The 14,818-nt window shown below is 48.5% G+C and overlaps 1 protein-coding gene across 1 annotated transcript in view; it reads right to left on the reverse strand.

Annotated features, from left to right (window-relative positions):
• Positions 1 to 232: 232 nt before the first annotated feature.
• Positions 233 to 14,818, reverse strand: part of NLRP1 (NLR family pyrin domain containing 1) — a 46,965-nt gene continuing 32,379 nt past the window's right edge. Inside the window, exons 12-16 of the mRNA XM_069483099.1 lie at positions 7,403 to 7,665; positions 6,801 to 6,926; positions 3,170 to 3,311; positions 971 to 1,015; positions 233 to 555 (exon numbers count right to left, since the gene is read on the reverse strand). Of these exons, the coding sequence (XP_069339200.1) occupies positions 233 to 555; positions 971 to 1,015; positions 3,170 to 3,311; positions 6,801 to 6,926; positions 7,403 to 7,665 (899 nt within the window). The remainder of the gene's footprint in view (positions 556 to 970; positions 1,016 to 3,169; positions 3,312 to 6,800; positions 6,927 to 7,402; positions 7,666 to 14,818) is intronic.

The raw sequence follows: 14,818 nt of genomic DNA on the forward strand, positions 1-14,818 counted from the left end.
CCTCAGATGCTGTTATCCCACCTGGGCTGCACCCTGGGAAGGCCACAGGAGACAGTCTGGAACCTGTGTGGCATTGCTGAGTGTGGACATATAATGCCCAAAGAAGCAGCAGCAAAGCTACATCACTTTAGTGCTGGAAGGCAAGTCAGATGGCAGCTTGTTTACAGATGAAGAAACCGAGTCCCAAAGAAGGATCAGGCAGAGCCAGGACCCAAAGGTGGGTGTTCAGACTTCAGCTTCTGAGTGATAGGAGCCCCCCTTTGCCACCCCACTTCTCCCAGAGCTCCACGATGAGGTGAGGGTGTGTCTCTTTCAGGGCTTGGTATAGTCGATCTTTGCAGGCCTGGTCCCAGGACTGGCTGAAGCCGAACAGCTTTCGCATCTGGCCTGGCCTGGTGGCCTCAGCCCGCACCTGCTCATACTGCTCCTCGCTCAGCACCTGTCCATGCAGCTTGTCCAAGACAGGGTCCACCGATGTCACTCGTGCCACCAGCTGCTCTCGATACTGGTCCACGAAGTGCAGCAAGGCCGGGGTGTCCGTGGATGAAGGTGAGGCTGGCAATGAACAAAGAAGGGCTCCCACCACATCCTCCACCTCCAGCCCCCATGTCCAGTCCTTTTTTCTCTCCCTGCTGCATCCCTGGCTTCCTTCTCCCTCTGGAAAGGCCTTTGACCATCAGAAAGGCATCTCTGCCCTCCCTCATGTCACCATCTAGCCTGGTATTCTGCTGAAGGGGGACATGGTAGTGGGGTTCATGATGGGGACATTTGAGGTTATTGAGTGGGGGCAAGAACTAGGGGGGATGGGGAGGGACTCTGCCCCGGGGCATGGATCACTCTCCAGGTCTTGATCCTTGTGAGCTTTGCAATGATAGAGTCCCTTCTGCTCTGTCTTCCCTTCTCTCCAGGACCAGATAGTACACCCCAGAACTCTCACTGGCTCCTGTGCTCCCTAACAGCTGGTACTGACCTATGGGGGCTGGAGGGACCAGAGTAGCTGCAGGTCTGAGATCTCCTGGAGGAAAACAGAGATAAATGAGCATCTTTTGCAGTAGTAGATATTAATACACGTGATACACCTCCAAGCTCCCAATCACTTCTGAAATTCTTTGATTCAGAATCTCTTCCTTATGCATATGGGGAAACTGAGGCCCAGAGGCTATGAACATAGACCAATAAAGAGAGAGACGTCATCTGAATGAGCAGTAGCAATTTCTCCCACACATTGCAGGCTCAGCTTTATCCAGTCTTTCCCTGAAGTGTATCCCTAGTGGAGGACTAACCAAATCTCTTGCTAGGTGAAGCTTTAACTATTTGACATCTCCTTATTCTGAGTAGAAATCTACTTCCCTGTCCTTGTTTGGCCTTGTAGACTGGCACAGACCAAATACGTGTGTTCTGGATTTGGATGTCAGAATCAAGATAAAGCAAGCTTAGCACATGGGAAGAATGAGTGGATTTGAATAGGAAATACAAATAACAAGAAAAATAAAAGAGAGAAGAGACTTAAAACATTTCTTTCAAAGGAGAGAAAGGGGGAGTTTGCTGTAGTTCATTTGAACGAGGCCTGAGAGTCTGAGCAGATCCCAGGTTCAGTGTGACCTCACAGTGCGGGAGGGGGACACAAGGAGAAGGGAGTTCAGGTTGCAGTTCAGGGAGCACAGGGTCCATGTGGATGGAGGGAGGAGGATGTTCCACAGCCCGTATGCTGACGGCATAGTCTGGGAGTCGATCCTGACTCATTTATCAACTGGAGCATCTATTGTGGATGGTGGCAGCAAAGAATTTAAAGACCAAAATAGAGGAGGAATGATGGAAGGGACTTGTGATGTTTAACTCCCATAAGAGGAGACATAAGAGAGGCGATGATCACATCAAGAGTCTGATGGGGCCGGGCGCGGTGGCTCATGCCTGTAATCCTAGCACTCTGGGAGGCCGAGGTGGGCGGATCGTTTGAGCTCAGGAGTTCGAGACCAGCCTGAGCAAGAGCGAGACCCCATCTCTACTAAAAATAGAAAGAATTATATGGACAGCTAAAAATATATATAGAAAAAATTAGCCGGGCATGGTGGCGCATGCCTGTAGTCCCAGCTACTCGGAAGGCTGAGGCAGGAGGATCCCTTGAGCTCAGGAGTTTGAGGTTGCTGTGAGCTAGGCTGACGCCACAGCACTCACTCTAGCCTGGGCAACAGAGTGAGACTCTGTTTCAAAAAAAAAAAAAAAAAAAAGAGTCTGATGGGTTTTCCCGTGGGGAAGGAGATAGACTTCTCCTGTGGGCTCCAAAGGATAGAATTAAGACTGCCAGAAGGAGATTGGCTTAATATGAGGAAAAAGAATAATATTACTAACTATTTATTAAGGACCACAGCATGACGCATGTAAAAACGTTTATTTAAACTTTCCAACATTCCTACAAGTTAGTCATTATGATGCTCATGTTATAGATGAGGAACCTGAGACTTGAACGAGTTAAGTAATTTTCCCAAGATCAACCAGGAAGTAAGTGTGAGAGTGGGATTCGAACCCAGGTCTGAAGCTGGGGCTGGTTAGTCCACCTGTGGTTACACACAAGCCAGGACTGAGTAAAGCCCACCCTCTTTCTACCACAATGTGAAGCATGTTTGTAGCAGCTCCCTTTTTATGACAGCTGACATTTGTCCCTAGAAGGAATGTTTGGGTGATTTGGGTTCTTAGTGTATTGGTGCTGGACTAAGACTATAAGATTTCTCCATTCTTAAAATTTCACCATTTGATTCCCTCTTGTCTACCTGAAAAATAATTGAATGATCCAGGGAAGAGTATCTGATATTGCCAAAAATGGCTGAATCCATACAACCACATAATCATCTAGTTCCAACTCTTTCATCCCTAATCCAGGCTATCATGAGAAGCTTTGCCAAAAGCCTTGTAGATGTCAAGATCTGTTAATTCAAGGGTAGAGTGGAGACACCATGGTGCACAGGGGAGAGCACAGGGCTTAGAGGGTCAGACTGACTTGAGTTTAAATTCTGGTCATAACAACAGTTATGTGACTTGAAAAAGCCACGTAACTTCTATGAGCTATTTCTTGTCATTAATAAATTGTGATAGTTTACATTGTCATACATAGGCACACAAACATTCACTGACTTTCTTTCTCCCCCAACCTCTGGACTTGTCCTGGTTTTACCTGGTTTCACCAAGGCCTTCCATACCACAGTCCCGTCTTTCTTGTCTCTCATTTGCAGACTGATCCCCAAACCCAAGTGGCCAATGTAGATCTCAGAGAACAGCTGGGGTTCTCCGGGGCTCCGATAGCAGAGCTCTAGTTCCTGAAGAGACAAAGAGTTGCCATCCTGTTCATCCTGCAAGTGAGGTCTTTCCCACATCCGACACCTTCTTGGCCCTGTTTGACCCCATAGGGACACTCCAATGACCTCCTGTGCTGAAATCAGTCACCACCTTCAGACAGTGCTCTTTTCCATTTTCCACAAATTGTGACTCGGAAGGATGAGGACACAGCTGGGTACCTCATGGATGAGTCAGGACTCCTCCTTAAAAGTAGTCCTCATCCGTCCTAAGCCAGATCCTTCTCCCCACATCTTGAACCAGATCCTTCTTCCTCCACCTCTCCCATCTGAATGCAAACCCTCATTCCTCCAGTCCAAAGCCTGTCTTCCCAATAGATCCTAAACTTGACCTGCTTTCAATTAACAGGAAATTTATATGCATCCCCTTTCCTAAGTCATACCCCAGACAGAACTTTTTATGCCCAACTGTCTTCCAAACATGCTCCTTCTTCCGTTTCCACAAACTTGGTAAATGGTTCCAAATTAGGGATCTTCTCCTTAACTCCTTTCCCTCCACATCCATTTTCCCAAGTCCTGTTGGCTCTACCTCCAAAATATACCCTGAATCCATCAACTTTCCTCCATCTCCACTGCTAACTTCCTAGTGAAGCCACCTTCAACTCTAGCCTGTAGTATTGCAATAGCATTTTTTTTTTCAGAGATGGGGTCTTGCTATGTTGTCTAGGCTGGCCTTGAACTCCTAGGCTCAAGTGATCTTTGTGCCTCAGCCTACCAAGTAGGTGGGACTACAGGTGTGCATCACTATGGCTGGCTTTGCAACAACCTTTGACCTGTGTCTCTGCTTCCACTCTTTTCTGCTTCCTTACCCAGAAGCCAGAGGCATCTTTTTTTTTTTTTTTTTTTTTTGACACAGTGTATCTCTCTGTTGCCCAGGCTAGAGTGAGTGCCGTGGCGTCAGCCTAGCTCACAGCAACCTCAAACTCCTGAGCTCAAGGGATCCTCCTGTCTCAGCCTCCTGAGTAGCTGGGACTACAGGCATGCACCACCATGCCCGGCTAATTTTTTCTATATATATTTTTAGCTGTCCATATAATGTCTTTCTATTTTTAGTAGAGATGGGGTCTCGCTCTTGCTCAGGCTGGTCTCGAACTCCTGAGCTCAAACGATCCGCCCACCTCGGCCTCCCAGAGTGCTAGGATTACAGGCGTGAGCCACTGCGCCCGGCCGAGAGGCATCTTTTTGAAAGTAAATCAGGGCTTGTGTTACCATGATTAAGACCCTCCAAGGACTTGCCACTTTACTTAGAGCAAAATCCAAAATCCACATCAGGGCTGCCTGGGTTGATGAGCCCTAAGAGACTGTGCCTCTGATCCGACCCATCTCTTGCTACGTGCACTAAGCTCAGCCACACTGGCCTCCTTTTTGTCACCTGGAAGTGTCAAGCTTCCTTCCACCTCTGTGCCTCTGCACACATTCCTCTGCCTGAAACGCTCTGCCACAAATCTCCGCATGCCTGAGCCCTTCTTGTCACTGCAGTCTCAGCTTAAATGTCACCTTCTTGGAGACACTTCTCCTGATCACTAGTGTAAAATAGCCTGAGTCACTGTCTTACAATGCTGTGTTTTCTTCACAGCACATCATGGTACTTGAGCACTATGTCTTTAATTTTAAATGTAGGTCTCATCCACTAGGATGTAAGCCTCTCAAGAGCAGGGATGAGTCTGTCTTGTTCACGGAATTATCTCCACTAAAGACAGCGTATACTTGGCACTGGGTAAATACTCACTGAATGACTGAATCATGTCTTTCTCTCATCCCTTGTTAACAACTGACACAGCAGGAAAACTCCAAGATATTCATCCTTGGAGTCATGTTTCCCAACTCAAAAGATAAACGTCACTTCCTCCTAACTACTGGGTATCTAGTTCCTCTGGAGACATTAAATTGAAGATTACTAGAAATCCTTCAGAAGCCACAGACTTCAGAGACAGACAGCTTTTGCCCGAGACTGATTCTTCAACACTCTTTTCTGTCCCTTTATTCTATTACTAATCTTGTTCTATTATTCTACTTTGACACCTTCTGAAACACTAATATGACCTCTCTTAACTTCATCCTACTATTTCTGACTCCCTATGGTTTCCTTCTACTACGTAAGGAAAAACAAACCTCTTGTATGTTTTCCCAGACCCAGCTACTGCTCTGAATTTAACTGATTTCTGAATCCATCATCCCCTACCTTACCTTGCAGGCAAACATTTATTAGCTAGTCAGGGTGGAATTTTCACTGCAGGAAATACTTCCTGTTGACTTATACTTGTTGTAAGTAGCACAATTTCCGACTAGGGAAGAGAACACGGCAGGCCCCCTGGCTTTCATAAATAGACCCAGCCAGAGTCTGGGTATGTTTTATTGGCTGGTTTCCATAATCTAGGCCCCTGGTTTGGAGACCTGTTACAAAGACTAATAGTGCTTTTGTTTCTGATAACTGCCTGTGTTACAGTTGTCCAGTGTACCCTGTCCTGAGTCTTAAATGCTGCACAGCTGTTGTCATATCAGATGGTTCAAAGACTCATCTCACAACAAAAGGAGAAAGAAAGAGGGATTAACCCTGGTTCAACTACAGACCACCATTCAGTAAATGCTTTGCTGATCCTATGCAGCAGATGTGGGCCATAGTGAAGATTTGGATATGAAGGATTAATGCCCAGGGGCCCCGACTTCATGTGACTTTCACCATAAGGGTGGACTGAGAAAGCGCAAAAAGTAGCCCCTGACCCCCAGGAAGGGATCCGAGGCTCCCAGCCAGACCTCAGTGTTATCACAAACTGACTGAGGCTCACATCGCTGCTGTTTTGTCCTTTGGTCAGACACATTCTCAGGACATCCACTACAGACAGGTCACTGGGCAGCCCAGAAAATGCCAAACATCCCCACTGTACTAAATGAGTGATGGCTACTTGTTTAGCAATTACAGCTTTGTGCTTGCCTTAGTTTGCCCTCCCTGTAGAAATTTGTTGAGATTCCCATTCATAGAATTGCTCCTGTTTACTGAAAATACCCAATCTAAAGCAAATCTCCATTGCCTTAAACCTTCCCCAATATTACCCAACCAAGGGCTAAATGCTACAGCAGGTTCTTTCTTAATACCCTTTTACTGAGACGCCCCGTGTTTCCCATGCTGTGTGTTCTCCCGATGCGATGAGTGAGAAACCCACCGTGTTCGGCTGCAGGTGTGTTCCTGCGGATGGTCACTGGAGGCCATTGGCTCCCTACAGCCCAAGCACTTCCCAGTGACCCCAAGTCAAACCCCATCGATCTCCCCATCCTGAGTGTGATCCTCCCTCCCTGTCCCCCAATCTCTGCAGCATTCCCACTCACCCCAAACCCCAGTCCCTTTCTGCCCAATCCGAATGTGCTGCACCCCTGGGACAGCCCTGAGACCTGCCCCACAGGGAATCCCATGCCTGCCCTCTGATCCCGGCAAGGGGCAAACACTGGGCTGCTCACCTCAGGGATTATCTCCAGGTTTTCTGAGCCAGACACAGTGTAGCGAGAGCCCATATATAGTGAGGTCAGCGGGGGTGGCTTAGGTATTCGCACAAACTGGAACTTCTTTTCTTCATCATCGATGGCCTAAGGAACATACAGAACAATGCTTAAGAGAGGATTCTGCCCCATGGGATCTGGTCTGAATAGGTTAGATGGTGCTTCTGTGTTTGTGTGTTTGTGCACCGCTCTCTCCCCAAGCACAGCCACACAGACAGCCCCACATTGGGCCTCTGCCATCTTCAGGGTGGGAACAGGGTCATTGCTGGAGAAGAAGTGAGAATGGGGAAAGGCTGGTTTTAGGCACAGAGCCCTCCCATCCTTTGACTCCTGGAAACAGGCTGCCAACAGTTGTGCAAAGATGAGTGATGGAGCAGCGAACCCAGCTGGGGAGACCTTGGGGAGTCAGGAGCCCAGCCTGTGGCTGAGCAGGGGACAAGACTGTTCACCCACTTAAAGGTTCCCACTTACAAGAGTCTCATCCTTATTCCCAGTCAAGGAGCCCTCTGGGGGCTCTCTGTATTTCATGTTTACCAGCAGCCCACCCTGGCCCTTAGTGTCACCTTCCGAATGGAGCAGTCACTGGGGATCAGGTAGAGGTGGAAGGTGACTTCCTTACGATGGAGATGATGGTAGAGCAACACTGTGGAAGTGATGGGAATGAAGCGCAGGGCAGCATGGACCATTCTCAGTAGAACTCCTATGGGGGAGAAGCTGGGGTTTTCCAGGACGGTGTAATGTGGCTCCACTCTGGCTGGCTTCTCCAGGAGCATCCCCTCCTCTTTAAAGTGGGCCACTTGGAACAGAGAGATGTCCACATGGTCCCCTGTCAAAGGATGGAATAGAGGGGCATGGATTTAGTGCCCTCACTGAGTCAGGTTTGGCCAGCACAGGAGGATCTGAGGGCTTAGACTCAGGGACCTTATTGGGGGAACCCAGAGGTAGGGTCTGAATGTTTGTGTCTCCACAAAACTGATATGTTGAAGTTCTAACCCCCAAGATGATGACATTAAAGGTGGAATTCCTACAAAAATAGTAGAAAAAAATTAGCTGTGGTGGTACATGCCTGTAGTTTCAGCTGCTAGGGAAGCTGACGTGGCAGGATTGCTTGAGCTCAGGAATTTGAGTCCAGCCTGGGCAACATAGCAAGAACCTCATCTTAAAAATAAAATAAGTAGAACCTTTTGGCAGGTGACTAGATCATAGTGGCAGAATCATCATGAATGGGACCAGTGCCTTAATAAAGAGACCCAAGGAAACTTGTTTGTCTCTTCCACTCTCCATGTGAGGACGTGTCTAGAAGTCACCATCTATGAGGAAGAGGACCCTCACCAGACACCAAATCTGCTGGCATCTTGATCTTGGACTTCCCAGCTTCCAAAACTGAGAAATAAATCTCTCTTATTTATAAGCTACCAGTTGATAAGATTTTGTTATAGTAGCTTGAATGGACTAAGATACCCAGCATGGAAAAGAGGTTATGCCTGGGTCTGGGGCCTTTGGAGGTAATACTGTCTCTGGGGTGGGAGCACCTCAGGAACTTCTTTGAGCCAAACTCATACCCAGGTCCATCCCCTGGCCCTGGACCTTGGAAAGATATTGTACCTCTGGCCACCTGTGCTGGTGGAGATTCTGTATGTATGAGGGATGATTGAGTGATGCTGGTAGGTTTGGCTCTAGGCAGGTAGAGAACAAGAAGGAAGGGATGGTGGGAAATGGAGTGACCAAGGGTAGCCTACATTGTGAAGTGGTCAAGGACCCTACACTGGCCGCTAACCATTCAAACTCCTCTTTTTGGGAAGAGTCACCTCCAGCATTGTGTGGGGCTTGGCAGGAAGCAAGTTGAGGCTCCCACTCGGGAAGCTGATACTCCCTGGCAGCTATGACACCCGCATGTGGCCAAGACTTGGCTAAGTGGATCCCCCTAACCAGGACCTCCAGTCTAGAGGGGCGGAGCAAAGATGAAAAGATAGAGATTATTTTGGCGTGGCAGTGGAGTCAAACGTCCAATGGCCCCAGGGCAGGCAGAACCCACAGCAGCTATGTCTGCAGCAGAGATATCTCCATATTTTTCTTGGTTTGACCTTCGTTGTGTTCCTGGTTTTTCAGCATCATTGTGTCACGCTCTTTTTTTTCCCCCTTAGATTTGTTGTAGAAGCTTTTGTTAAGTCTATGAGCTACTCAAGAGTCTTCCAATACATTCCTTAATCAGACAGAATTGTTTTCTTTGTCTTCAGCCTCTGATCAGTACACCAAGTAAAGATGTTAAAGCCACAGGAGATAGTTTGTGTGATGAAGGCTGGTGGTGGAAGAGATGCTGGCCTGCAGATAAGGAGTCCTGGCTCCATCACCACATTGCCTGGCAACTGCTGTGATACAGGTCATTTCTGGGCAACAGGACATCCAGAAAGCTGAACAAGGCCCTTAGTGGCTGGAGTACCAGTCAGAATATCACTGAATGATGTTAAGCACGCAAGGAGCCATAGAGATCATTACTGAAGTTTTCTCACTTATTACGTGCAGTTTTTGGATGAAAAATAATACCACAGTGGCATACCTCATCTGAAAAAATGAGGACAATTCACTTATGAATCTCACCAATCAAACAATGCAACTATTGCTACCATCATACCCTTTTCCATCACAGTCTTTCTTTGCAGCAAAACCTGTTTATATTTCCATTGTATTTCATGTAGCTTTTGGCTCCTGTTTTTCCCATGACAGTTTAAATGCTGTGGCCATCTGTCAGACCTTTCTAATGACCACAGCATATGATCCCTGCTATTGGATGCATCACCCTGTAATTCATCATCTGCCTCTCCTGTCAGGGTTGAGTGTGCTTCCAGCTTCTCACCGTGATACGCAGCACTGCAATGCACATATTTCAGCAGAGAACATTTCTGTTTCCCTTGGGTTATTGCCATGAAATCAGTAAGAACCAAGGGATAGGAAAAGTGTGTGAAAGGGTGAGACCTTTTGTTTCCCCCAAAATTGCTTCTCCAAGAGGTGTTGCCACTTTGCACTGTCATCAGTGACAGTAGGGTGTTGGTCTCACCTGGACCTTCACAGCAGTAGAATGTCCTCATGCGTCAGATGCGGGAACTGAAACCCTGGGACGGAAGTGCTTTTTTCAAGGCCACACAGCCAGTCGTGGCCCTAGGACCAGATCCCAGCACTCTGACCACAGTTTGTGGCATTCACAGATGCTCTGTGCCAAGATAACTTTGGCTGAATTCTCGAAGGTGCTGTGTGACTTCAGCTTACCTTCTTGCTAGGGTGACTGACTGTGTCCTGGCTTGCCCAGGACTGAGAGGGTCCCCAGGATGAAGGATTGTCAGCGTTAAGATCAAGAAAGTTCTGGACCATCCGAGAGGAGCTGGTCGCCCTCCTTCTTGCATATTCTGTCCTTTCCATAGACTGTAGCAGAATCACCTTCTCCAAACCTGACAGTATGTTTGTGTTGATAGATTGGAGAGAGAAGAGAAGCAACAAGGAAGATCATGGCCTGAAGGAGAAGAAGCTTGAGTGCTGACTGGGACAAATCTCATTGGCAGGGAGACCTTCTACCCAGAGCTGCCTTTAGCTGGTCTCGTTAGAAATATTCAGAACAAGCCATCATGGGGTAGGCATGTTTCTGTGGTAGGGTCTGCGGCCCACGGCTTCACATCTGCTCATTAAACAAAAGTTTATTGAGCCCTTCCAATGTGCCAGGCCCTGGGTATGTAGCTGTGAGCAGGGAGGACGCGGGCACTGCAATTCCAGAGCTCATGGCCCAACAGGGAAGACAGGCTGATGGCCCAAGGCATCACAAGTGTTGTGTCACGGGAAGCCCGTCAGCTCCCTCCTCCTTTCCCAGATGCATTCCCAGTGTTTGCCTTGAGCCACTCTTTAGTTTAGGGGGCCAGGGACTCTACTCCTTTAGAGCCTGCCCTTGGGCCTGTGGCCTTTATGCCACGGCCCTGCCTTCCCTGCTGAGTGTGTTGTCAGCAACTTCCAGGCTCAGGTGAGCTGTTGAGGCAAAGAGACTTTCCTGCTCAAGAAGGGACAATGGGATCCCCATCACCTGAGAGCCATCTAGCAGTGTGGTTAAATGATATAGACTGCCTGAGTCTGACTCCCAGCAAAAGCCCTAAGCAGCTATGTAACTCTGAGCAGATTACTTAACCTCGCCACATATCATCAGTGAAGCCAATAACAGTGTCCACCTCCCAGTGTCATTGTGAACATTGAATGGGTTTGCGTCTGTAAAGCACTTGGGATAGCAAGGGTGACCTGCTGTTACCACGGATAAAATGCAGCCTGACCAAGCACATCACACTGGATGTTGTGGTTCTTTCTGTTTCTTGCTCAAACAACATGGCACAGTCCTCCTGGTAACTCTTGGGGTCTGGGAACAAAAAGTACTAAGGTCTTTTTTTTTGTTGTTGTTGTGACTGGGTCTCACTCTGTCACCTGGGTTAGAGTGCAGTGGCATCATCCTAGCTCACTGCAACCTCAAACTCCTGGGTTCAAGTGACCCTCCCCCCTCTGCCTCTCAAAATGTTAGGATTACAAACGTGACTGCCATGTCCATCCCTAAGATCTTCTGAAGATGCATTTTGTAGAATCTGCATTTTGAGACGCTCTATTGTTGCATGAGTCAGAAGGTGCTGGTTCCAGAGAACCCACAGGTTTGAGGCACGTGGGATATCACTGTGGTTCCCAGCAATCTAGTCTAGTTCAGGTAAGTTCCTGGGTGGGTGGGGAGGGGGAGAGGGAAAGGGAGGAGCTGATGAATGATCTCACCAAGGTGGCTATGTGAAGTGTCTTTGTTCCCCACGGGAACGTTAGAGAGGAGGAAGTGAGACAGAAACGAGGAAGTGGAGAGCAGGGGTCTATGTGTTCTGAAGGAGATGGAGTGTGGGGGAAGGTGAGGGTCCCAAAAGACAGGGCCAACTCCATGGTCATGTGGCCTGTGCAGTCAGTCACTCAGAGCCCTGAGCTCAGAAGGACCTGACACTTGGTTTAATGTTTGCTGTCACAATTTTGATAGTCTTAGTCATTTTTGAACAAGGGACATGGCTGATGAGAAGTATACATTTCGCACTGGGCCCTGCAACTGACAGAGCTGGTCCTGCAGGAGGGTGAGAATGCCCAGGGTGGTGAGGTCTGAGAGGCCCCAGGGTGAAGCTGACAGGCTGAAAGCTCTAAGCTCTAGCTATAGTGGGAGGAACCTCACTGTGGAAAGTTGGTCACTCAACAGAGGATCTCTGCAATGACAGTGAAGAAGTGGCCAGTGCCCAAGTCCTAAACCAAACCTCTGATTGGCAGTGAGTGAGGTCATCGTTTCCAGGGCAACAAACAGCTTCACAACAGAGCGCAGGCAGCAGGGATTCCTGGAAGGGGCCCTGCCCATCCCCAGGGTTCGTTTCCTGGCTGGGCATACACACAGCCAGCTCATAGTGGCCTTTGTGCATATTGCCTCTTCCTCTGGGTACAGAATCCAAAGGGAATATGTCTTGTCTGGCCATAGGATGAGGCCTAGAATTTGGTCTAGAAAAGGCTGATGGAATATGGGCTTGGGCATGGCTGGGGTGGGGTGGGGGTGTAGCTCTTACCCTGGGATAAATAGGACCCGGGTTAGTGTCCCAGCTCTGGACAAGGATCTTCACCTCTCTGAGCTTCGGTTTCCTCACTGGTACGCCAAGGGAAAACCAGAGTCCCTAACTCACTGGGTCATTGTGAAAATCCAGATGATATTAATATATATGGTACCTTGTGTGGCACCTGGCAAAGATTGCATACCTATTGTTCATCATTCTTCTCATTAGCCATGTCCCAGGAGCCCTCAAAGGACAGTGCCACCAACACAGTGACTTCACTCCCGTCTGCATCTGGCTGTCAGTCTGGCAGACTGAGGCTAGATTGCTGTGCAATTGGAGGGTCACCCAATTCCTTGGGCAAGTGCTGTTTCCCAGGCCCACCTGATGGATGTGTGAGACTGACCAGGGTGTCACTAGGGTGTCTCAGAAAGGGAGGGGCCAGCTTGCTGCCTCTAAGAGTGGGATATGCTGGACCCTGGAGCAGGAGCTAAAGGCAGACCTTTTCCCCTTGGACCCTACTGGTGCAGTCTGGCTCAGGCCTTGGCTGTGTGAAGTTTCCCCTGGGATACCCGGTGCACAGCTGGGAGTGGTGGTGCAGCGCTGAGCATCCCAAGTCCCGGCAGCCAAAGTGGCCTTGTTTCTGGGCACGGGCAGATCTATGGCAGGCTGAGCCCACTGACTCCCCTGGCCAAGCCCCTGTCTTCCTGACAGTCCACCCAGAGAACCCCTGGGCCCAAGAGGCAGCATGGTTGCTGTCGTGGCTGTATTCATTGCTCTGCAGATTGTCAGGTGGGGAAGAACAACTTGTCCCAGCTTGTTGTCTGAGCCGTCAGTGCCCTGTCCCCAACCTCCTCCTCCCTGGATTGACCATTACAACCTGCAGAGCTGTCTTGCCCCTCCCTCCCTCTGCCTGCTCTACCCTGGAACCTTCCCTAGGGAACTCCGCATGGCCCTGTCTGTTAAGCCAGGCTCCCCAGGACTCCTGAGGCTCCTGAGGCCCTGGCCTGTATCTCCCTGCCCTGCGCTTCCCTCCGGTGTGCAGCTTGAATTGTCTGCCGAGCTTCTGTGGCCTCAAGACTTCCTGGGTCCTGGGTACTGGGCAGTTCCTTGCTTTTTATTTTTCTCATTCTATTTTTTCTTTCTACTACTTTCTAAATCATTTTTGTTATATATATGCTTTGATTGATAACCCTAATAGTTTAATGTACATACTTAAAGTCTAGATTAATACCTTTACCTCGAGGTGATGCCAAATATCCTGAACTACTGGAATGACAGTATAAACTAACATAACAACTAAATATAAGTTAAAAGTTAAAAATATGTCCCCTTTCATTACTTAACTAATCTGTACATACCATGAAAGTGCTTACAACTGATAGAAGCTGTGACACAAATTGTTTATCCAATCATTCTGTCATCAGTGAGAGGAAGCTCCTGCCTGAGTCCTGATCTGACCTGGGGAACCACATCAGGTTCTTCTCACTTTCTCCCCGTGCTACAGACATTAGGTCCCTGGCACCCAGCATCGTCTGGGTTTCACCTGGTGCCAGGTCTACCCACGTGGCCAGGTGTGGGGAGCCCGTGCTGCAGCCCTTGCTCACAACAGTGCTCTGTGTGCTCCCATCTGCTGCCTCCGGCCTGCCCTGGGCCGGACCACGGCACAGCTGCCTCGGCCACCCCTGCCACGCCGCACCACAGCCAGGCCCCAGTTCCCGCCTCTGTGGCCAACACTGAATGACGTTGTTAGGTAGTGTGTGGTCTCCACAAGTAAAGAATTTCCCTTTCCTGCCCTGTCCGGAAGCATTTCAGCATTTAAACCTGACAGGAGTCCTGGTGCATCTGTTTGAATCAGCCTTGCCTTCACCTCCTTCTGAAGGCTACCGAGATCGTGGGCTCCTTTAACTCTCTTAGGTGCTATTATTATGGTATTTAGTTAGTTATCTCTCTCTTTTAAATCCCCACATATCAGGGCTTACTATCATCGCCTCCTCTAGGCGATGTTGTGTTAGATTTACCCACACGTGTCTCAGGGCCTTTGCTTATCATTCCATCTGGCACCTCGGATCCTCCATGTGGGATCCTTTTCCTTTTGCCTGGGCTGCAGCCTTTAGAATTTCCTTCAGTGAGCGTTTGTTTGTGTTAAGTGCTCTTGGTTTTGGTTTTTGGTTTGTTTTAAAATGTTTTATTTTATCCTTTTCTTAAAAAATAAAATTAATGCTCTGTTTATAATTTTTGATTGGCAGTTTTTTAGACTACATTGAAGAGATAATTTCATTTTCTTCCGCCTCCCATCACTGCTGTTCAAAACTCAGTGATCAGCCTCAGGGTGGTTCTTTCTAGGTGATCTGTCTTTCTGGCTGCTGTCAAGACCTTCCATATACTTTGTTGTCCTGT

This window comes from Eulemur rufifrons, chromosome 9 (genome assembly GCF_041146395.1).
Source record: "Eulemur rufifrons isolate Redbay chromosome 9, OSU_ERuf_1, whole genome shotgun sequence".
Taxonomy (NCBI): Eukaryota; Metazoa; Chordata; class Mammalia; order Primates; family Lemuridae; genus Eulemur; species Eulemur rufifrons.